At 39.0% G+C, this 24,819-nt stretch overlaps 1 protein-coding gene across 1 annotated transcript; it reads right to left on the bottom strand.

Moving 5' to 3' along the window:
- Positions 1-1,471: 1,471 nt before the first annotated feature.
- Positions 1,472-23,877, bottom strand: LOC120055325 (suppression of tumorigenicity 18 protein-like). Its single transcript, XM_039003199.1, has 19 exons — positions 23,697-23,877; positions 16,546-17,121; positions 16,300-16,479; positions 15,158-15,292; positions 13,642-13,732; positions 13,470-13,556; positions 12,421-12,647; positions 11,795-12,000; positions 9,721-9,969; positions 8,889-9,001; positions 8,157-8,219; positions 7,902-7,970; positions 7,504-7,566; positions 7,151-7,231; positions 4,529-4,753; positions 4,328-4,416; positions 4,027-4,130; positions 3,797-3,940; positions 1,472-2,046 (listed from the first exon to the last, which is right to left on the bottom strand). The coding sequence occupies exons 1-19, from the start codon at positions 23,875-23,877 to the stop codon at positions 1,906-1,908; spliced, it is 3,024 nt and encodes a 1,007-aa protein (XP_038859127.1). The 3' UTR covers positions 1,472-1,905.
- Between the last annotated feature and the right edge of the window lie 942 nt (positions 23,878-24,819).

Consider the following 24,819-nt stretch of genomic DNA (forward strand, 5'->3'; position numbering starts at 1 on the left):
TAATGTGTGGTATGTGAATTAAATATTACGAATGATCAATTAACACAATTATTAAGTTAAACAAACTGTCAATGATTACATTTTTAAAGATTACAATTCTTTAGAATGAGTTGAGTATTTGGATAAAATAAAGTATTTTCCTCAACAAGTGTCCTAAATTTGGCTTTGTTTTGCAGATATGCACTTCCAATTCCTCCTCAGGACATGTGTAGCAGGCCAAGTCAAACTCAATTTATTGTAACTTGATAAGACTATCAACCCATGCAAACGTCAAAATAATAACATTTTCCTGTGACATCAAGAGCAATGCTTACAAACAAAGAAAGCTTAATCTTTTTCTGGAACCCCAGGGCAATAGAACTAATCTGAAATACAAAAGAAAAAAGTGCAACTGATTCACAACTCAATTTAAAAAGAAATAATAAACAATTGAAAATAAACAGTTAAGAACTAACAATATCATTGTTTGTCTCTTTTTGCTTCATAATAGTGATGAACTGAACATTTCTATTGACAGTTGTCCATTATTGACAATATGGTCTTGATTTACCAAGGTGCAAACGCTTATTGAATCTGGCCCTGAAGAACCTGCAGTAATATTTACGCCACCAAGTGCTTTTGGGGGATATTTTGAAATTGATGTGACATACAGAAACTGAAATGACACTGACCACCATTAAGTATATATTAGCTAAAATTTTATGTCAGAATAGCTTAAACCAGAGTAAATGTTTGTATGGTGGTGTTACATTTCTTCGAGCAACTTCTGCTTTCCCACGCCGAAGAGAAGTAAAAAGTAGAAAAGCACTAACACTTCCTAACCTGTGAAACTTCAAGACCTGACTTTGAGATTACAGCTACAGTACCGAGACGATGCTTAAAGATTTGAAATGGCATATAAACATTAAGAACATTTTCTCCTTTGAAAAGTGTACTGTACAATAAATTAGACACCAGCCACATAACTGTCCTACCACAAAACAGAGTACTGTATATTTTATGTATTCATTTACATGTAGGCACATATATGCACACACAGCATGTGCACAGAAGGCAGTTTAATATCTATATCATTTAAGAAAAAAGTCAAAGTGGATTTTTCAATTTTCTTAGTGCTGTCAGTTGCTCTATTCGAGCGACACACTCAAGTTGAATCTGACATTCAGTTCATTGAATGAAATAAAATAATGTTGCATTTTGCGAACAGCTGAAAGCAATTCCCCTAATTGCAGTCAACTTAACATATTGTTGAATTAAGAGATGTACACTAACATTGCATTTTAGATCTTACCATACATTCAGTGTTGAATATTAAATAGAAAGCAAAAGCAACAATTAAAAAACATGTTGATTCTGGATTATTCTGGTGGAGTTCTCCACCTTCATGGGAGATACAAATTATTTTATTATGACATGATCTGATATATAAATAAACCACCACTAGATGACGAAAGAGAGCTATGGTTGAAACTGGAACGTGCTTCAATGTCATTTACAATGTGCAGAATTAGTCAAAAGATTTCAAATATTTAGCATTTTACAATGATAGAAATAAATACAAATGTGTGGAAATAAATACATTGATGAATAAGGATTATAAATAATAATAATATAAAAAAGACAACAAATAAATACAGATTTAAATCAAGCAAACCATTCAAAATAATTAAGTGCAAGGGGGGTAGAAATCTCACCAGAAGAAACATGTCAAGTGAATACAGAAGCGTTAAAAAAATTACAAATTATTTTTGGCTGGTAATTGTCTCAGTGCAATGTATTCAACGGTGAAATGTCGACACATTTCCCAAAGCCTTGTCTTATACATGCAACTAAGCCATCACTGCACACAGCCATCCAGTGCCATTATCCCAACTCAAAGATACCTCCTCTTGATGGCTCGACAGCTTAAACGTGGATTCCCTTCATAGCCTGTTTGATATTATCCAAGAGAGCCTTACACTCGGGAGAGTAGTCATGCTCAGAGCTGTTGTACATATCTGTTAATGTGTTCACATAGGCTTCGAAATTATGCTCGCTGATGGGCCCCTGAAACACAAACATTTTCAAATATTAGTTCACAAACTGAAGCTTATAGTGACAATAATAATTTTATGTCACTATAGATACACAACCAGATCTAGAATTATTGGCACCCTTGATAAAGATGAGCAAAAAATACTGTATAAAATAATACAGTACTGAGCCATATTCTATGCTCAAAAACATTCAAAAACGATATTATTTTAGACTTACATAATTGCTCAGATAAAGAGATGTTGTTAAAACTGTCATTTGTTTTTCTCAAAAAGATAGGTGTCAACATTACTGGCACCCCTGTTATCAATACCTCACCTTGCGGGTAGAATGGCACTGAGCCTTTTCCTAAAATGTTTTAAGAAATTGAAGGACACATTTGGAAGGATCTTAGACCATTCCTCCATACAGAATCTTTCCAGATCCTTGATATCATTTGTCTGCGTTTATGGACTGCCCTCTTCAATTCAAACCACAGGTTTTCAATGGGTTTCAAGTCCGGAGACTGAGATAGTGAGATGCGTGGCCAAAGAGCTCTATTTTCAAGCCATCTGACCATAGCACTGGTTCCAATCCAAGTGCCAATGCCGTTTAGCAAACTCAAGGCATTTAAATTGTAGGATGACATGAAAATAGAGCTCTTTGGCCCAGCACACCAGTGGTGGGTTTGGCGTCGAAATAGATATACATAAGCAGAAAATACCCCCAAACATATTGTAAAATATGGTGGTGAATCTTTGATGTTATGGGGCTTTCCACTGGTCCTGGGGCCCTTGTTAAGGTCAACGGCATAATCAACTTTACCCAGTTCCAGGGCTGTGTCCGAATACCTATACTTACGTCCTAAATAGTAGGCATTTTGGGTATGCGAAAATAGGCAGTTTTATAGTATGTGACATTTTGATGTTGTATGCTTTAAATGCCAGGTTGTCATACTCATTTGGGCTTTTCATCTAGAATTCACTGCACACTATTGAGGAAGAGAATCGTCTTTTCACAGCTGATAACAGCTGATAATCAGAATAGGGGACACACTTTACAAAAATGAAGGAATGGTAGGGAACAAGGGAGAATGGGCATTAGATGACGTCTTATCAATATGAATGAGTATTATGTTGAAATTTGTTGCTTACAGTATACCTTTTTACTAGGGAGTACGTTCTAAATAGTATGTAGTACGATTAGTACACAGTATGTCGTTTATGTAACTAGTAGGCAAGCCAGATTTCAGACACAGCCCAGGAAATTTTAGCCAAAAACCAGGTTGCCTCTGCCAGGAGGCTGAATCTTGGCTGCAAGTGGATCTTCCAGCAAGACAATAACTACAAGCACACATCAAAATCCACAAAGAAATTGTTACTTGACCACAAAATAAACATTTTAAAATGGCCACCTCAGTGTCCGGACTTGAACCCCATTAAAAACCTGTGGTTTGAATTTGAGGGCAGTCCATAAGAGCAGACGAATGATATCAAGGATCTGGAAAGATGTGAAGGAATGGTCTAAGCTCTCTCCCCATGTGTTCTCCAATCTCATAAAACATTTTAGAAAAAAGCTCAGTGCCATTATCCTCGCACGGTGAGGCATTAAAAGGTACTGAAAACAGGAGTGCCAATAATTTTGACCCCTATCTTTCTGAGAAAATAAATGATTACTTGTTAAACAAAATAATTGTATTAGCATACAATATAGCTCAGTATTTGTATTTATTTGATAAAAGCTACATGTGCAAGTGAGGAGGTTCGTATGAGGCCCACTTTACCATTTGAGGCAGTTGGATGTCTGTGAGACTGTTGATAAGAGCCTGGCTGAGGTGAGCTAACTCCTTCAGAAGGCTGTCGTTGTGCTGTTCAATCATCTTGTTCTCCTCCTCAATTGTCTTCAGGTTACATTCCATCGATGAAATCTGCTTTCAGGGGAGAGGGAAACTTGTCAACCTGAACCGGGCATGAATCCTTTAAAAAACATATCATCACAGTTGTGGATATTTACTTGTGTCTGCAGTTGCATCATGTCAGCTTCTATTTTCAGGTTGGATTCGTTCAGTTCTTTGATTTCATGATCCAAGTGTTGCACGTCATCGTTGTTGTCGACTCCTGTTTGAAAATAGGAAATACTCGCATGAAAATCAAGCTAAACCTGCTGCTTCAGTGATTCAACTAGCAGGGGGACTAAACATTCTCTGATGGTACTGAGATGAACATTTCCATAACATACATTATCCTGCCAAAGCATACATGTACAGTCCACCAGCACAAACAACATGTTTGTCAATCATATTATAATGGCTTACCACTGCTGGCTTGAAGTTTAATAGTCATCATCTCCTCTCCTGTCAACTTCTTCTTAATACTCTGAGCATTAAGAGGGCATCCAGACAAACTATTTACAAAGAAAATGAAAAATAATGAGAAACTTCACTTACAAACTTAAAAATAAACTTGTTTCATTAGTATTGTATGGGACACAATGAATGGAGTGAATGCAGGCTAACCTTCTATGGGTGACAAACACGTTATTGGCGTGTCCAAGGCCATTGCAACCGGGCAGGGGACAGTGGGGCAGTTCCTGTTTGCAGGCCTTATTCCAGGGGAAGGGGAGGCCATTGATGGATGACTCTTTATGCCTCTTGGCAGCAAGGGGGCAGCTCCCTGCACTGCGGTGAGATGTGTACTTCCCTGATGTGTGGCCCTGGCCATCACAACCCATCACTGGACACCTAGCAGGGGACAAACAAGGGGTTCGTTAAGGAGGGTGATACATTTCTATCTGAACATTTTATAATGTATCGTATAGAACAGATATGCTTATGTCAGGTCTATTCATTCTATTTCAGCAACATTCAGAACGTTTAACATTACTGAATACACCCCAGGAGTCAGATGCCTATTCTCATTCAGATGAGGCAGAGGAGAAAGATTGTCACCAGTAAGCTGTTTTTTCCTCAGAATAGTTTTGCAGTTCAAACCATTTGATATGACAGAGGTAGTAAATACCGTATGATCTGAGATATGTCAATATATCGCTGTTCACAGTTTCGGTACAATGGAAATGTAAGTAGATCAAAATGCTGTCGAACTGAGTTGAGACGACTTTACTTAACCTCTTAAACCACACATAATAAATGCATATATACTGAAACAAATCATTTTCACAGTTCATAAACATCCCTCAATAACTAGACCGGAAGATTTGTCAAACCATTATGTTGATTAATCCAGTAAAATGCTGATTAAAAATGTAGTCAACAAAACTGACAACAGGCTCAAATAATCGTAGCAACCAAGTTGTTAATCCACAAAAACTTTGGAATAATTAACACATTCAGATTGATATAACCTACATAAACAAAACATAAGCACAAGTCTTGTTGAATATTATTAAGAGTTATAAGGGTAATTACATTTCCCAGCTCTGTTTTCTCCAAGTCAGTAATGGAGTGACATGAATTACACATAATTGTCATGTATCCCGAGGGTTTCCGACCCCTTCCCTTATTGGTAAAGGTGAAAGGCATGCTGAGATGGTACATAGAACTAGTGTACAAACAGAACAGAGTGCTACTGTAACAAAGATTGTTGCACTCTGTTGTTCAGTAGAGTACCAGGAGCACTTAGAGGACAGAACAACCCCAACCACATTACATTCATCCATACACTACAGGTATATGTAGACTCCTAGGGGGAAAATGCTATCTAGAACCTAAAAGGGTTCTTTGGCTGTCCCCATAGGAGAACCCTTTGAAGAACCCTTTTTGGTTCCAGGAAGAACCCCTTTGGTTCCAAGAAGAACCCTTTTGAGTTCCATGTAGAACCCATTCCACAGATGGAACCCAAAATTACACCTGGAACCACAAAGGTTTATCCTTTGGGGACAGCCGAAGAACCCTTTTGGAACCCTTTTTTCTAAGAGTGTAAGGCATCGGGACAATGGAATCATGCCATATGGCCTACAATTTACAATAATCAAATAACCTTACAGATGCACTACATGTAGGTTCTCTCACCCACCCTCTTGTGCATGAGATATATTCCAGTCTAACTCCTAACGTTTTGGCCCTGCATTAGTATCTCAAAAGAAGGGTAAATCTGTCCAGATGTAGAAGTAAACAAGGTCTCATACATCTGAGCTTGGATTTAAGCAGTAATCAAGTACATACCTTTCCCACAATAATACTTTTTACCAGTGGTGGAAAAAGTACCCAAATGTCATTCTTGAGTAAAAGTATAGATACCTTAATAGAAAGTTACTCAAGTAAAAGTGAAAGTCAGACAGTAAAATACTACTTGAGTAAAAGTCTAAAAGTATTTGGTTTTAAATATACTAAAGTATCAAAAGTAAAAGTATAAATAATTTTAAATTCCTTATATTAAGCAAAGCAGACGGAACCATTTTCTTGTTTTTAAGATGTATGGACAGCCAGGGGCACACTTCAACATTATTTACAAAATATGCATGTGTTTATTGAGTCCGCCAGTCCAGAGGCAGTAGGGATAACCACGTGTTCTCTTGACAAGTGCTTGAATTTGACAATTTTCCTGTCTTGCTAAACATTCAAAATGTAACGGGTACTTTTGGTTGTCGGAGAAAATGTATGGAGTAAAAAGTACATTATTTTCTTTAGTCAGGTAAAAGTTAAAGTAGTCAAAAATATAAATAGTAAAGTACAGATACCCCAAAAAACTACTTAGGTAGTACTTTAAGTATTTTTACTTAAGTACTTTACACACTGCTTTTTACAGAGACAACTGCATCTAGAACAATTAAGCTTTGATCACATCCCGTAGTATGGGGGACCTTAAATAAACAATACAAGAACACAATGCACACAAGAGCATGATAAGCCAGATGTTCTATTAAGACAACGAAAAATACTACAACGTTTGAAACATGTATTTAATACGTTGTTAATCCTTGAAAGATAGCTTTAGTAAATTATGGACAGGAAAACCATTTCCTTTTTGTCTTTCTGGTATAATGACCTCTTTACAACATGATACAAGTACTTTCATTCACGTAGGCATGCATGCCAGCACTAGAATAGTTAACAAGAAAAGTACAAAACTAAAACAACAAATATGAAACAGAAATCATAATGAGAAGAAAAATATCTTACTTTATTTCTTGGTCGTCTTTTTCATCTCTGTTTGGTGTAAGCTTCAAGCCTCCCTTTCTGGCACGTGGACATCCTGACAAACTACAAATGTTTAGAGACGATACGGTTTAACAATAATGAACACTACTTTAGGGCTAAAATAAAGCTAACTCTTTCATCAGTGATAAGATGATGTTCTCACATAGCCTGTCATTGGAAACTACATTAAGCAACAACAAGAATCAATCAGTTAAATCGCAGTTTATTAATTGTCTAAAATGTATAAACTAATAAAAAATAAATACCTAGACAATGAGAATCAAACACATCCCTATTCATCTACTCAGTAATTTGTGCGATCCAGTCTAGACTACCTTCTGTGTGAAGAATAATTCCCTGTCACATGTCCAGATCCATCACAACTAGGTGTTGGGCACCTGCAGGCGGAGAGACCGACAGAACAGGCGAAACTCAGTGCCACGTTGTCTGGGACAATGATATCATATTTAAATGCATGAATTTAAAAAAATAAACGTATGAGGTCAGTAGATACCCAGTACATTGCATAATGTAAATGTATGCAGCCTGATCACATGAATTGGAGAAAAGTCCATATTCAATATAGTCAATGTATGACTAAAGCGGCATGAGACCAGGTGGAATGTATAATGTAAACCAATAAAACAGCACAAAGTTGAATCAGTGAACCCAAACAGGTGAATGATATGTCTATAAATAGTGGTAAGATGATGACTGACAGGACAACACGTACTTTAGTTCCTGAGAGTTGGCTGCCATCAGTGATTTGAGAGTCTTGTCAGCCAGGGGACACCCAGATACACTACAGACAGAGGATCCACACCAGAGTTATTACAATGCTATTTGAATGTAAAAAATAAAAAATAAAAAAACTTTTCCCTTTCATTTTCAGCAGCATATAATACTGATCAATATGAAACAGTCAACATAGTTCCTCTGAACCAGGCCGTACAGTATTTACTAGCTGGTGTTAACAGTGTCTAATTACCTTCGATGTGATGCATAATTTCCTGTAACATGGCCACTACCGTCACAGCCAGGGGTAGGACAGCTGCAGAGAACACAACACTTAGTTAGACCATACTCTACAATACATGGACTTCTGATAGTGTATTAACCTTTTTAACATGACGTTGAATTGCATTAGTGGAAGCGGAAGTTAGTACAGCAGGAAATTTAGTAATTTCGATGTTTATTTTCAATGTTTATTTGGTGTGGCAGAAGTTGTTCGTAAATCCCTTGGCAGATCTAATTGTTTTCTGTAAACTACTCAATCATACCTTACCATAGAGTGGATACTAATTCCATAGAACATGCAGTCTAACTACAAAGCCAAGAGTGGTAAGCTCATTTTGAGGACATACAGACATGTAAAAACTCACTTTTAACAAGATACATTCTTCACATGAACCTGCAGACATACCAGTCACAACAACATGTAATATATAATAGGTAACAATATAAGAGCTAATAACAGGAAAGATTGTGTCCAGCGCATTTCACTGAGCGTGTATTCATTCACCCCAATTATAATGCCCTATTTAAACAGGTCTGGTTGGGAATTACACTTTTGTTATTAATACTGACCATCTGTCAGCTGACATTTTTAGAGGGAAATGCACATGATACACAGATGACTGAGCAAAGAAGCAGCAAGATGTCAACTTCTCCCTTCACTGGACCTCCAGAACGAGCAGACCCAACGTTAAACATGATATACCTCATCAGCTCTTTCTTAGAGTCTCTTAAGAGCATATCGGTCTTGGGGCTGAACATGCTTGCGTCTCCAGAGTAGCTCTGGTCCTCCAGAGAAGCGTCATCAAAATCTTCCTGCTGAGAGACATAGGTACATTCGAAATTGACCCTTCTCACTATATAGTGAGCTACTTTTTAACAGAGCCCTATGGGCCCTGGTTAAAAGTAGTGCATTACATAGGGAATAGGGTGCCATTTCTGATGCAGTCTTAATAATAGTGTCCTTAAAAATCTCCTTAACCACCTGACTTCTTGTGTCAGTCTTAAGTCTTGAACATGATCTAAAAGTGAATTATCAATGAAAACACCCCACTTAAAAAAAGTCTTAAAACACAAGCCTAGGAGTGGGGGGGTAAGTCAGTGATTACGCTTAAGAATACTTACAGTAAACCATACATCCATTTAAAGTCAGATAATCCACACGGACGGTATTTATATGGATATGTAATGTAAAACATTTGGATTTAGTTTCTCAAAGATTCTGTGTTCAGCACAAGATGTTGTCGTCAGTGAATTATTTACAGGACAAATGTCAACAACAACCAGGAATACCAGCTATGAAGTTCATGCTCTTTAACAAGAGATTTATTAGGAACATACACTGTGTTCACAGTTATCTATCATTATATATTGTATGCCCATATCACCCTTATAGACCAGGGGCCTGTTGGTATGTTAATGTTCATCTGTTTATCAACAAAGTTAACAAAACAAGCTTTATTCTTCTGTTTCATAGGTATCTTGTACAGTATTTCTTGAGTATTTAAAAGGAGGAACAGCAAAGTTGTTATTTTTACCTCTCTGTTGTGCATTATTTGTTGCTGTGCTTTGCTGAAGTTGAGAGGGGTGTCCCAGGTGTCTCTCTCGCACAGAGCCTGGTAGAAGGCAGGGCTGATGTGCACACTTCCGGCCTGCTTGGACAGAGTGGACTCAGGAGGGGACTGGGTAGCGTCTCCCAAAGGCACCTGGGGTGGGGCTTTCACCTCCCGACCCTTCTTCATACTCAGGTCCAGAGTGCCGTTCTCATCCACTTCTATGGGCATGTCCTAAAGGAGAATAAATTCACAAGGTAGACTCAGTTATAGTCATAAGGTTACAATGGAGTCACTTTTATTAAATAGTCAACAGTTCACAAAAAAGGAGAGACTGTGATGTCAGTCTGTATTGGAATGAGAAATGAGAGTTACTGTATGAAGTAGTGAAGACTGAAATTAATACACCACTATGATATACCCTTTTTACCTAATGCAATACTTTAACGGTATACCTTTCTAAAAATAACAACGTGTATAATTCCTGTGAGAAATAACTTCAATTGCCCCTCAAATATACATTTACATGAAAATAAGACATGTCGTGATTATCTAACACCAGGGTAAAGTATGGTGTTAAGCCAGCATTAATTCTGTTGAACAAAATAATAATCGCTCCTTGGTGTATAGTTTGTCAGTGACAGCTGTGTCATCGGTCTGTTTTCTAGGACACAAAACCAAGATGGCAGCTGTGGGTGCTGGTTTTAGGTCATCACCATTAAAACAAAAATTAAAAGCTTAATGTAGCATAAGTTCTCTCATTGACAGATGTGTTACTCATTCTGTGCTATGTCAAATGCTATGTGCACTTGTGGCTTATTAGGTTTTATAGTATTAGAAGTTTTACCTCATTAAATGCTGAAATGTGGCCTACATCTGGCATATGTCCCATTATACCTATATTCAAAAAAAACTTTTTTTTTTTTCTTTCTTTTTTTTAACAAAAGACAGCCTTTCAAATTAATGAATGGGTATAATTTTCATGGGCATTGCATGTGTGGCTATCCATTTTAATGATGTGTGTGATGGTGACATGTGGTAGACATGTGTGGTAACATCTCAATCGCAGGAGAGATAGATGAGCATTCCACATTGAGTTGTGATGCTTTTCTTGCCTTTGCGTTACTGGTAGCCTACAGAGCTACAGACACATAGGAGTAGCATGGCCCCATACGGAGTATGCTACATAAATCCTCTGCAGAAGAGGACAGATGATTAACTTGTTAACACTGTTTTATTCATTCAGTGGGTTGGTACCTGGTACAAGGCCACATTATCAGCTCACCAAGCTGGGTCCTGTACTGTGTAGGTGTTGGAAACCTTGAATCATCTATCTATCAATATTCTGACATTAATTACATACTGTAGAAAGACCTTGTTTGGGTTTTGAGACATTCATTGTCATGCAGTTAAAGTTAATGCATAGGAAGGCCATGTTTCAGTTCAGTTGAGAGGATCACAGTTTTCTGCGTAGTGGACAGGGCAGTTGGGGGTTTTCCCACTAGAGATTATATAGGATGTGCACAAAGGTGTCAAATTGTAAACTAAACTGGTGCACATTTAATAAAATCGGGGGGATTTTGAGAGAATAAAATATTTCAGCTAATGAGTTCTTCAGCTGATTGGTTTAAGCCACTGAACTAGTTGTATAGGCCATCTGATAGAGGCAGAGCTTATCCTGGATAATATATTACTAAGCTAAATATCTTACGCCATCTGCAGCATGCAAGAGACACTTTCATACAGTTATTTTTTTTTTTTTCTCTCTTTGTCTATTACCATGAAAGTAGAAATTAAATGCATGACCACATGTTTTACAGGAACTACAGAATCTTACTGTAATTGAGAAATGTTTGTTGTATTTTCTTCTTATGATGTGATTACACAAATGTTATTTTGTGTACATTAATGCTTTACGGAGGGGGACCTCTTGTTTCACCGCCACCAGAGACAACGTTTCCTTTGCCAAAAACTGTCCTTTTGATGTTTCACCCTTTTTATAAACAAATCAGAGTTGCTTTAAAATGACCACATTAAATAATTGGTCTAATTTGACTACCTTTGTGGAGGACGCCAAGGGCCGACCCGAGATGGACTCCATGTTGCTTCGGTAGCGGGTGGAGAGGTTGAGGATGGCAGTGGTGGCAGAGGTGGCTTGGAGCCCCTCACCTCCAAGTTTGTAATGGCTGGGTGGGCTGTGGCGTCCAGGGCCTGGCGTGGGCAGGCGATTGCCAGGGGAGCCCAGAAAGCCAGTGTACTGTAGAGCTGTTGGATAACAGAACTCAGATACAGAAACTTTCACAGAGATCTGGGAACACATGATTATACCCCCTACATTATAACATACAGTATGGTACATGTCATCAGCACGTTAATTTTTACACTGTGGTTGCAGTGGGATCAGTCTGTGCTTGAATAGAAAAGGTCTGTGTTGATAAAAAATATATATATATTAAACAAGCATGAATGTCTTGTTTACAGGAACCTTGTAAGTGTGTTGCATACTCTTAGTTTGGTTGTTGTCTGATCATGTATTTGCATAGTGTCCTACTGAGCTGCACATTTGTGGCAGAGGATGAGCAACACTTGCACATTAAATCCCTTTAATGTGGCTTGACACGCTGTTATGGTACAGCCAATCTCCCTCCGCCCCCCTTTGAATCAAATCAAATGTGCGAAACTCACAGTCAGGGAAGTGTGAAGAAGAGATTTCTTGGTCCTGGTTGGGTGCCATCAGAGGTTGTTTGCCGAAGACCTGTGCATCAAAGCTGGCGTAATCAAAGCGGATCTTGCTGTACTTGTCCATGTCCTTGGTGAGGTTGGCTTGCAAGGCGGTGGTGACAGGATGGTGATGGGCGAACCTGTAGTTATACTGATTCAACTCCAACTTCTTCATGAGGGGGCCGAGAGGCCTGGTTGGAGAAGAATCCAAGAAGACGAGGTGTTGTTGGATTTGATGAGGAAAGTGGCTACTGTATGTGTCAAATGAAACGCATGTAAGGATCCAGGAAATTGACACATGCACACAAGTGGGCAGGAAAGTGGCTACAGTGTCAAATAAAATGCATAGGATATGATAGACACATGGATGCACATTAGGCATGGGCTGTGGAAGAGGTGGTGATGATTTTGGACGTAATCAACATTATAGTGTGAATAATATCCATATGAGGTGGCTGTGAAGTAATGGACACAGTGTTGTTTGAATAATATCAATGTCCTCCTCCTGGATGTGGGATCTGATCTGTATTGTAGACGCACACACAGACATGTTACCCAACTAATTAATTTTGTATGGATTGGCAGTCTGCCTGTGATTTTTCTACAGGGAACAAAGAGTTGTGATGCTCTGTGTCCCTAATAGGGAGAATCTCATGGGACCTTAAACCATTGCTTAAGAACAAGTGATAGTGAGAAACCATGTCTGTGAAGTTTTGATAGGCTATATATTGTAATTCCTTTTACAATACACTGAATAAATAAACTGGTTACGATACTGTAAATGTTAACCAACATACCTCCTGATTTTATATGATATTGCAATTGACACACTTTGTTTTGTATCAAAGGGACTATGCTCTCTCCGAACTTCAATCAATTAGTTTCATAGTATAGTTTTCAATGTCTCAATGGTTTACTGTCATCATAATGTAATGTCAAAATGGCAATATTGCAAAATTACAGCTATAACACATATTATAACATACATTCTCCCCTCGTGATTTTACCTGGACAATCGTTCAGGTGCTTGTCTGCATTTGGGGCTCTCCTCTTGAGGTTTGGAGACTTTCACTGCAGCAGCAATGGGGCAGCCTGAGAGACTGGGGGAGGAGGAGGAGATCAAACCCATTGAACCTGTCTATGTACAGTATGTCATGTTTAATGGGTTAGTCCTGCAGGATGTACCTCCGGTGGGTGCTACGGTTGCTGTTTACATGGCCCCTTCCTGTGCACCCGGGAGTAGGACACTTGAGGATGTTTTCATGCATGGCCAGGACTGGAGACAGATAGGAGAGGGACAGTAGGTGAAACAGTAGGCTCAGTAGAAGGAGAGATTTACTATACAATCAGTGGTGCCGAATATTCTGCATCAGCGGTGACGAATGTACTGCGTCAGCGGTGACGAATGTACTGCGTCAGCGGTGACGAATGTACTGCGTCAGCGGTGACGAATGTACTGCGTCAGCGGTGACCGAGTTCATGGGGGGGATCAAGAGTTAACACAATAACAGAGAACAAAATTATAATACTGGAAAATAATAATGTATCCAGAGTGATCAAGGTAAACTAAAGGCATACAGTCTGCTTGTTCATTTATAGATACATCAATTCAATTCACACGTTCTTTGTACTGACATCAGAGAAAAACCAAGAGCACAGATCCTTAGAAAAGTCATACAATTATGGACACAAGCATATCTAACTAACACTGTTCCCATTATCAGTGCACTGTGTGTTGGTCGCATAATATAAATACCTTAGTGGCAATAAAAATAGAACAAAAAGCACCACATCATCACGCACAGCCTTTTATCCACAATTTGATGGAAACATCTCTGGTGGGGAAAAGCTCATATGATTTCATGCAGATGTTTAAATATTCACATGAAAATCTGTGGCCAATTGGACGGAAACCTAGCTAGAGTTGGAGTTCTACTCTGTGTCCTTGGGAACTTTTCTCTTCTGTACATATTTTCCAATTAGTTTGCAGGAGTTGTCTATTTATTTTTGAATACAGCATTAGCAACCCCTTTGATTTGCAAACATTGCTTCTGGTCTAAGAGCACATGCTTGCATATTGAAAAAAGTTAATTACTTTTTCTGTTCCTTTTGTAACATTACTGTTTAATGTTGGATGCTTGTTATGTTACATTGAAATGACTAAACCACAGCCAATAAAAAACATTTACAATATTCAGAAATTACAAGAAAACTGTAGGTGACAACAAGTCTCACTTCATGATTCTATAAATGTAGAATGAATGCCCCTCAATCAGTTTCTGGAACCACTTGATAACTTTGAAGGTTTTATTTAAACATCAGTACTTATTTTCAGTAAAAAAGCATCACTTTCTATTCTATACATATGTAGGATCTTAATTTCACCTATATTGTCAGAGAAAAATAATCCTGCAGCAACATGATGTGAACATTTAGTCCATAATCGGTGGTTAGGCCATTAGCTGGCCTAAAGTAGGCTACAGGGAAAGTACAATTCTGTTAATATAACCGTGTGGGTTTTCAGTGAATTTATGTACATCACGAAGCTCATCTCCATTTACAGCTGTGCAGGAAAGTTCTCAGCAACAAAATAGTGATCAAATTAAGATCCTACACCTGTATGTACATGTAGATTTAAGTGAAGATACATTGGTTTTGTCCTGACTTTCAAGAATACCTGATGTATGTCTGAGTGACTTACTCTCTGGGGGGACTCTGACTTTGTGGGGACAGCCAGACAGACTCCTGTGGTGGGGGTACAGACCAGTGACATGGCCAGTGCCGTCACAACCAGGGGTAGGACATCTTATATCCTTCTTATCTGGTCGTGGAGAGTCTGGGAGGAGGCAAATAACAGGGGCGCTTAGATTAATACATAGACATTCACACATCCATTCATAACAATCTTATGACACCTTCAAGAATGTTGCAGTATCATTCTTAGCATGCTTTGTAACCTTCATTACCCACACAAGCAAAGAGTGCAACAAAGGTAATAGCTTTTGGCAAAATTCTAATGAACTTCAATTTGATATTTCATTAAACTTGTAAATGTTGCTTGCATGAATGTTCCTCGAAACTATTTTAAGTGAGATTCTGAGAAATGCTCAAATGAATCTGTATGTACATAGAAACAAACAGATTAAAGTACAGTATCATGCAAAGAGCCAGACACTTTTCGCAAAATGCTTCTATATTAATCTGTCCTTTTAGTTAAGGCTTCCAGTTCAACACGGGGCATTGACTTCTTAATGCCCATCCATCGAAAGATTACATTTGGGATTACACATTAGGCTGCAGTCATTTGAAGAATCAGTGGAAAACATGAGGGGTACTTTGGGCGGATTTAAGACTTATGGTCATGGTTAAGTATCCAGTTGATTCCTATCAAAATCCAATATTCTGGGTAGTAGCAATTCCATCAGAAGATTTTTTTATTTTTTTTTATTTTAGTCTGGTTATTTATTACTTCAATTGTTGCCAAAATGTGTTTAGTACTTAAGAGGATTTGCCCCTCTGAATATGATTCTTTATTATTTTGACGTTTCGAAGCGCCTCATCATTGAAATCACAAGTGGTCTAATTCATACTAGATAAACATGCATAATCATGTCTGCTGCATACTTATTTTATGCCCACTACTCTTCATTGGAATAAGTGCAATATCCACTGTATGTAGTTCTATTGTTCTCAAGTGGCCTTAATAGTACACATACAAAAACAAAGGATGGACTTAAAAGGGTCCTCACTGTCATTACGTTGATAAAAACCTGTTTTAAAATAAAACATCTAGAATCTTGAATTGACAAAGAAATAAGATATTTTCAAATGAAGTATTTGTACCTTTGCATCCATGATAGCTCACCCTGGTGTCCACATCCAGTAGCCGTTGGTGCCTCCTCTCATTGGTCATCTGCTCCAGTAGGAACCTATCCATCTCCCTGTAGGCATTGTGGAGGACCTGCCTCTGCTCTGACTGCAATGCCATGGCCTGCTCCAGGAGGCTCAGGTTCACCCTCCCTCTCTCCCAGTCTCTGTCTCCTCTGTCTCTGTCCCGTTCTCCTCTGTCTCCTCTGTCCATCTCCAGGCTCAGGGGTCTCTCCATCTCCTGCAGGCCCAGGGCCCAGGCCTCCAGCCGAGGAGGCCTCTCCACCTCTGGCTCCCCCTCACTGTCCTCCTCACTGGGGGTTGATCGGTAGAGCCGCAGAGGCCCTGTCTGGAAGGGACCTGCTCTGCCCATGTTGTACCCACTAAGGACCGAGTCAGGATCATGGTCTCTCATGTGTAGGTAGTCGTTTCTTCCCAATAGGTATCTTTCTCTGGTGGTGGCTTTGGAGGGGCTGCTGATAGAGCCATTGGAGCCATTCACCCTTGCAGAATGAGACAGGGACAGAGGCTCCCACTCGGCTTCCCAGCTGTCTCCGTATGGGCTTTTACGTGGCGACGAACTGCAAGTCATACTCATTCTGTCCTGACTTTGGTCTTCTTCCTCTTCTTCTTGGATTTGTTCCGCCACCTCTTCGTCCTCCAGAGTTTCTGAGGCTGCAGCCTCCTGATGGGGAGAGTCAGTCACCACTTCAGACCATCCAAAGGAATCATTGGGTTTTGTTATTGCGTCCTGGCAGCCATTTCTCTTGGGCTCGTTAAGTGTTTCTGAGTATCCATCTTAGAAACAAAGTAAAAGCAAAAGAGAACAAAAACTATGTTGTGATGTTTTTTTTCAAGCTTGAAACAATTGTTCATATTAAGGCCATGCTTTTCAGAGAACATTTGGTTAGGCAGAGAGAGTAACAATCTTGTATAGTGGGGCAAAAAAGTATTTAGTCAGCCACCAATTGTGCAAGTTCTCCCACTTAAAAAGATGAGAGAGGCCTGTAATTTTCATCATAGGTACACTTCAGCTATGACAGACAAAATGAGAAAAAAAAAATCCAGAGAATCACATTGTAGGATTTGTAATGAATTTATTTGCAAATTATGGTGGAAAATAAGTATTTGGTCAATAACAAAAGTTTCTCAATACTTTGTTATATACCCTTTGTTGGCAATGACAGAGGTCAAACGTTTTCTGTAAGTCTTCACAAGGTTTTCACACACTGTTGCTGGTATTTTGGCCCATTTCTCCATGCAGATCTCCTCTAGAGCAGTGATGTTTTGGGGCTGTTGCTGGGCAACACGGACTTTCAACTCCCTCCAAAGATTTTCTATGGGGTTGAGATCTGGAGACTGGCTAGGCCACTCCAGGACCTTGAAATGCTTCTTACGAAGCCACTCCTTCGTTGCCCGGGCGGTGTGTTTGGGATCATTGTCATGCCGAAAGACCCAGCCACGTTTCATCTTCAATGCCCTTGCTGATGGAAGGAGGTTTTCACTCAAAATCTCACGATACATGGCCCCATTCATTCTGTCCTTTACACGGATCAGTCGTCCTGGTCCCTTTGCAGAAAAACAGCCCCAAAGCATGATGTTTCCACCCCCATGCTTCACAGTAGGTATGGTGTTCTTTGGATGCAACTCAGCATTCTTTGTCCTCCAAACACGACGAGTTGAGTTTTTACCAAAAAGTTCTATTTTGGTTTCATCTGACCATATGACATTCTCCCAATCTTCTTCTGGATCATCCAAATGCTCTCTAGCAAACTTCAGACGGGCCTGGACATGTACTGGCTTAAGCAGGGGGACACGTCTGGCACTGCAGGATTTGAGTCCCTGGCGGCGTAGTGTGTTACTGATGGTAGGCTTTGTTACTTTGGTCCCAGCTCTCTGCAGGTCATTCACTAGGTCCCCCCATGTGGTTCTGGGATTTTTGCTCACCGTTCTTGTGATCACTTTGACCCCACGGGGTGAGATCTTGCGTGGAGCCCCAGATCGAGGGAGATTATCAGTGGTCTTGTATGTCTTCCATTTCCTAATAATTGCTCCCACAGTTGATTTCGTCAAACCAAGCTGCTTACCTATTGCAGATTCAGTCTTCCCAGCCTGGTGCAGGTCTACAATTTTGTTTCTGGTGTCCTTTGACAGCTCTTTGGTCTTGGCCATAGTGGAGTTTGGAGTGTGACTGTTTGAGGTTGTGGACAGGTGTCTTTTATACTGATAACAAGTTCAAACAGGTGCCATTAATACAGGTAACAAGTGGAGGACAGAGGAGCCTCTTAAAGAAGAAGTTACAGGTCTGTGAGAGCCAGAAATCTTGCTTGTTTGTAGGTGACCAAATACTTATTTTCCACCATAATTTGCAAATAAATTCATTAAAAATCCTACAATGTGATTTTCTGGATTTTTTTTCTCATTTTGTCTGTCATAGTTGAAGTGTACCTATGATGAAAATTACAGGCCTCTCTCATCTTTTTAAGTGGGAGAACTTGCACAATTGGTGGCTGACTAAATACTTTTTTGCCCCACTGTATGTCCCCACTTCAGCTTAGTCATAATGTTTTGTAGAGACATTCAACGCGAATTTTGTGACACTTTTTCTTATCTAGAAAACGCATGTCTTGTCGTTTGAAATTACTGTTAAGAGGATTGGCAAATACAATATGTAATGAAAATAGTAATAGTATGGACAGGACAGCAACTGCAAGATTTCCTGGCAATTCCTCAAGTACATCAGAGATAATACACAAGACACTTGTTTTGGCTAGTTGAACATGAAACCTAAAGATGAAGAACAAGATTGTCTTCCTCTTCTTAGAAATCTCTAATCAGAATACAACAACTTGATGTGGATTTAGACGGACCAGATAATGACAGAGATTTACATGGCTTGTGGCACTGAACATCAGTTTTAAGTAGTTGAGGTGTACGCCAAGCAGGGCTTTATGATTTTAAAGATATTAACTTGTCAATCACACACAACTCATTTAAGAACCCATATTCATATGTAAGCACAAGAACCAAGAAAGAGGAAAACATTTCAGTATTACATTTTTTACAAAAATCCTGATTTCCCTTTATTCTTTCTTTCTTTTTATTACTCTTTTTTCAATAGGTCATTATGCTGAATGCACCTGAGAATTGATTTTTACATTGATTCTTTACTAAAAGCTTTTAAAATAAAGCTTTTCCTCTTTTTATCAGTGGACATTTTTATGGACATATCAAAATGTTTATTATATCCCAGGACTGAGTGTAATGGTCAAATATATTTGACATGACATTTGAATTTCTGGTTTCAAGCATTGTTCAGTTTAAGTGAAACAAACAGAAAAGCTAGGCTCTTAGTTCCCCAAAATGTATGTTAAATGACACTTAATATAGTGACACCCCTGATTATATTAATATTAAGTCATGGTCGATGATTAACAATGGAATGCTATCATCTGGATTGATTCACTAAAATATCTTTTGATCCCCCAAATCACTGAAACTTATTTTCAGTGCTAAAGCTCTTTATTGAGGCCATAAGAGTGTTTACTCTATAAATCATAAGTAGGCTGTACAGTACGGAGTAGATCTATCCTCTTAAGACGTCACAGAGCAAATTAAATGTAAGAGGGGGGGATCCAATAGGTTGATAGATCTGGAGATAATTTAGGATGCAATTCTGTAGGCTATATAATCTAGTAAGTGGATTCCACTGAGGATGATAAAGGCATTATCAAACCGATACTACTAGTCATTATCAGGTCATAGTATACAACTTAATCCCTCAAAATAAAAGCTGCTAAATGCAGGAAGTGTAGCGCTCTGACTGGCGAACCTCTGCCAAAAAAAAACGACTTTTGTTTTGAAGCATATGATTTTGGATTGTGTAAATGTAGGGATGTGATGTATATTCACTACCACAATACAAGGCAGGTGAAGACAGACCAGCAACAGAGGAAGTAGGTGAATGAAAGACATGGTTAAACTCCTTTTTTGATGCAAAATATGAAGCTGGATTTTTTGAGACATGCAATGACGTGGCTGATAATCTTTTTGTTGCTAGAGACATTTAATTCTAAACAAAGGCATACGAATATCAGCCTGTTCAACAAAGATTAAAAGTCAGTTATGTTTAGTTACAATTAACAGAGCAGACAGAAAATAACTTATTTTTGTACAGATGGATGACACACACATACAGTTGAAGTCAGAAGTTTACATACACCTTAGCCAAATACATTTAAACACAATTTCATAATTCTTGACATTTAATCCTAGTAAAGATTCCCTGTCTTAGGTCAGTTAGGATCACCACTTAATTTTAAGAATGTGAAATGTCAGAATAATAGTAGATAAATCTTTCTATTTCAGCTTTTATTTATTTTATCATATTCCAAGTGGGTCAGAAGTTTACATACACTCAATTAGTATTTAGTAGCATTGCCTTTAAATTGTTTAACTTGGGTCAAACGTTTCGGGTAGCCTTCCACAAGTTTCCCTCCATAAGTTGGGTGAATTTTGGCCCATTCCTACTGACAGAGCTGGTGTAACTGAGTCCGGTTTGTAGGCCTCCTTGCTCGCACACGCTTTTTCAGTTCTGCCCACAAATGTTCTATAGGATTGAGGTCAGGGCTTTGTGATGGCCACTCCAATACCTTGACTTTGTTTTCCTTAAGCCATTTTGCCACAACTTTGGAAGTATGCTTGGGGTCATTGCCCATTTGGAAGACCCATTTGCTTCCAAGCTTTAACTTCCTGACTGATGTCTTGAGATGTTGCTTCAATATATCCACATAATTTTCCTCCCTCAGGATGCCATCTATTTTGTGAAGTGCACCAGTCCCTCCTGCAGAAAAGCACCCCCACAACATGATGCTGCCACCCCCATGCTTCACGGTTGGGATGGTGTTCTTCGGCTTGCAAGCCTCCTCCTTTTTCCTCCAAACATAACGATGGTCATTATGGCCAAACAGTTCTATTTTTGTTTCATCAGACCAGAGGACATTTCTCCAGAAAGTACAATCTTTGTCTCCATGTGCAGTTGCAAACCGTAGTCTGGCTTTTTTATGGCGGTTTTGGAGCAGTGGCTTCTTCCTTGCTGAGCGGCCTTTCAGGTTATGTCAATATAGGACTAGTTTTACTGTGGATTTAGATACTTTTGTACTTTGTTGTTGTTCTGGGATTGATTTGCACCTTTTGCACCAAAGTACGTTCATCTCTAGGAGACAGAACGCATCTCTTTCCTGAGCGGTATGACGGCTGCGTGGTCCCATGGTGTTTATACTTGCGTACTATTGTTTGTACAGATGAACGTGGTACCTTCAGGCGTTTGGAAATTGCTCCCAAGGATGAACCAGACTTATGGAGGTCTACAATTTTTTTTCTGAGGTATTGGCTGATTTCTTTTGATTTTCCCATGATGTCAAGTAAAGAGGCACTGAGTTTGAAGGTAGCCTTGAAATACATCCACAGGTACACCTCCAATTGACTCAAATTATGTCAATTAGCCTATCAGAAGCTTCTAAAGCCATGATATCCTTTTCTGGAATTTTCCAAACTGTTTAAAGGCACAGTCAACTTAGTGTATATGTAAACGTCTGACCCACTGGAATTGTGATACAGTGAGTTATAAGTGAAATAATCTGTATGTAAACAATTGTTGGAAAAATTACTTGTGTCATGCACAAAGTAGATGTCCTAACCGACCTGCCAAAACTATAGTTTGTTAAAAATACATTTGGGGAGTGGTTGAAAAACGAGTTTTAATGACTCCAACCTAAGTGTATGTAAACTTCCGACTTCAACTGTACACACACAGTGAGAAGTGCAGTGGAAAAGAGACCGCATGGGAGAGAAAAACATGGATCCCTCCTGTGGTTTGTGTATTGGAACAGGTGAACAGTTTGTACTCCAGAATAGCCATTACAGGCGCTCTGCAGTGTGGTTGGAGCTTGGCTGGAGTTGAACGCAGTGCGGCTCGACCAAATTAGCGGCTTATTTTTCCCTCTTGTTTTAAAATGCAGATATGAACAGTATCCCGCTGTTACATTCTTATTGCTTTTTCTATCCACTTTAACTGTCATCGACATTTCACATAAAATATCCCCAGAACTGATTGTGACAAAAATATATTTACAAATGTATGTAGGCTTATGTTAATCACACAATGTTCAGTCATTGCTTTGTGTTGCCTGCCTTTTGATACATGTTCACTGTATTGTATAGGGCTTGCTGTTTGCAGGTGCCTTCTTTTGATAAAAAATATCAACTTTTCTTGATTAAAAGGTTATAATACAGTACAAGTAGGTAGTGGTGACTGAATACAGACACATAAAAGCTCTGCTTGAAACACAAACAGACCATGAGAGGGAGGTATATGAACAAAGAAAGATATCAAAGGGAAAAAACAGATAGCGAAGCTAGTGCAGAAAGGGTTATGATAATTGTAATGTTATATGAACCCCAGAAACAAATACATTCCATTTCCAATTAATCCGCACAATTCATTGAGCTACTCTCTTGGTCCATTTAACTACCCACATGTGTACTATAATGAGCTGTAGACATTATGCCTAATTATGTATATTTGGACTGTGTTAGAGGGCCTAACAAAAGCTTTCGAAGGGGACAATTACGTTTGTTGCTTAGTTACATCGTTAAAACTATACCAAATAAGTGCAGATTATAGTGGGTGAGAATGCACATGTAAAGCATGGGTATTGTTGCCAAAATGCTCAAAATTCAATTCATTTGGAAATAGAAATATTTTGCTTGGGGGGGGGGGTTCAATGAAATAAACAAACATTTCCTTATGTCATTGTTGAGTACATTGGCTTTATAAGAAGATGGTTAAGCAATAGCATACTTCAGAAGGGAACCTGGTTCTGTTTAAGATGCAACATTAGCTTGTGTTAATAATCAATAAATCGTGTGTATATTCTAAACTCAACTCACTTTACTAAACAAACATCAACAGATGACATTCTAATTAGAATGGCCTAAAGCAGACATGATCATTATTCAATTCTCTGTGTTTTCAACCCATTTTTGAATGGCTTTTCAGAAAAACCAAACACAGACAAAAAGAAAAGGATGAGTCTGAAATCTGGCCTCATCAAAAATAGGGGGAAAAGCCATGCCAAAAATATCATGGCAGATAAGCTGTCAAAAGTAGGACTGAGGACGTGAGACAGACACAACTAATGTGAACCAAGCAGTCTCGTCTTTCACTTCCAATACACAATGACTATGGGGTCTGGCTGATGGCGAGCAGACAGGCAATAGAGAAGGAGGGAAATATGAATGCAACAGATGGGATTTTAAAATTCAGCGTCAATTGTTCATCAAAACAGACAAACAACAGGACATCTGTCTACCTGCTGGAGTGTCAATGTTCCTCAGCTCTTCTTTGTCCTGTGGCGGTGCCAGGTCCTCGTTCTCCTCCTCACAGCACGCCTCACTGGGGCTGTAGTGGCGGGGCCTCATCAGGAGAGACTTTCTCTTGTTGACGGGGGCGCCCTGCACCCCTTCCTGGGCGAGCCTCTTCCTAGCAGCCATAGACCCATATGTGCTGTTGTGGGGAGATGAATGAATAAAAAGAGCAACAGGGTCAACAAAAGGCCATAGCCGTTACTGGGGTTCATCTGAAAACTTTGAACTGAAAGTGAACGTAAAATGTAACATTGTCAGTTTATTCCCCAACTGTATTTCAGGATTCAGAAAGTAAAAACAAGTGTTTTTTTGTAACTAGAGTGAAAAAAGGTCAACATAAGGTTGAAGAAACTGTATATGGTTGAGATGATTAATACAAATGAAGTACCTAGAAGCGCAGTGAAGAGCTACAGGGCCAAATTCAATTATAACCGGTATTATCAAGATAAGAGAATGGCCAGCATACCACATCTACGAACAAAGGATGCCTATTTCATTCTGTATGCAAGGGCATAGAAACCTGGGGTGTATTAGAGGATACCTGTAAGTGTTTATTTTCACAAAGAGGTCGTGAACTCTTACCTTGGAGCCTGGGTGATGCAGTCAGCTGGAACTGTAAACAGAAACAGAAGTACGTCAGGTAAATAGTAATGTTTACATTTCCACTGTGGAGTGACTACGCATCTGGCTACTGGGGAAACACAATCCCGATCAAAGCTACCGATCTACTGTACTAGCTCCATGTTTTTGATAAGCAGTTGTGAATGAATACACTGTGGGCCGACTACACTCATGGTAGTGGGGTGTTCCCCTAGTATGATTTTGGATTGTACTCTATCAAATGTTCTATGAAAAGATTACTTTTACAGCTATTTATCAAAATAGATTTTTTGCAACCTTTTATAATGAACTATTTTACTTCAACAAAAGCCTTCTGATATGATTAAAATCATCGTCAAGATACCCTTTATATAGATTTTTTTTTTTTTAATATCCACAACCCCAATCTGCTCTCCTCTTTCTGAGATCTGCTGTAGCTCATCCTCCTGACAGCTTTGACAACATGAT

Source organism: Salvelinus namaycush, chromosome 11 (assembly GCF_016432855.1).
Source record: "Salvelinus namaycush isolate Seneca chromosome 11, SaNama_1.0, whole genome shotgun sequence".
Classification (NCBI taxonomy): domain Eukaryota; kingdom Metazoa; phylum Chordata; class Actinopteri; order Salmoniformes; family Salmonidae; genus Salvelinus; species Salvelinus namaycush.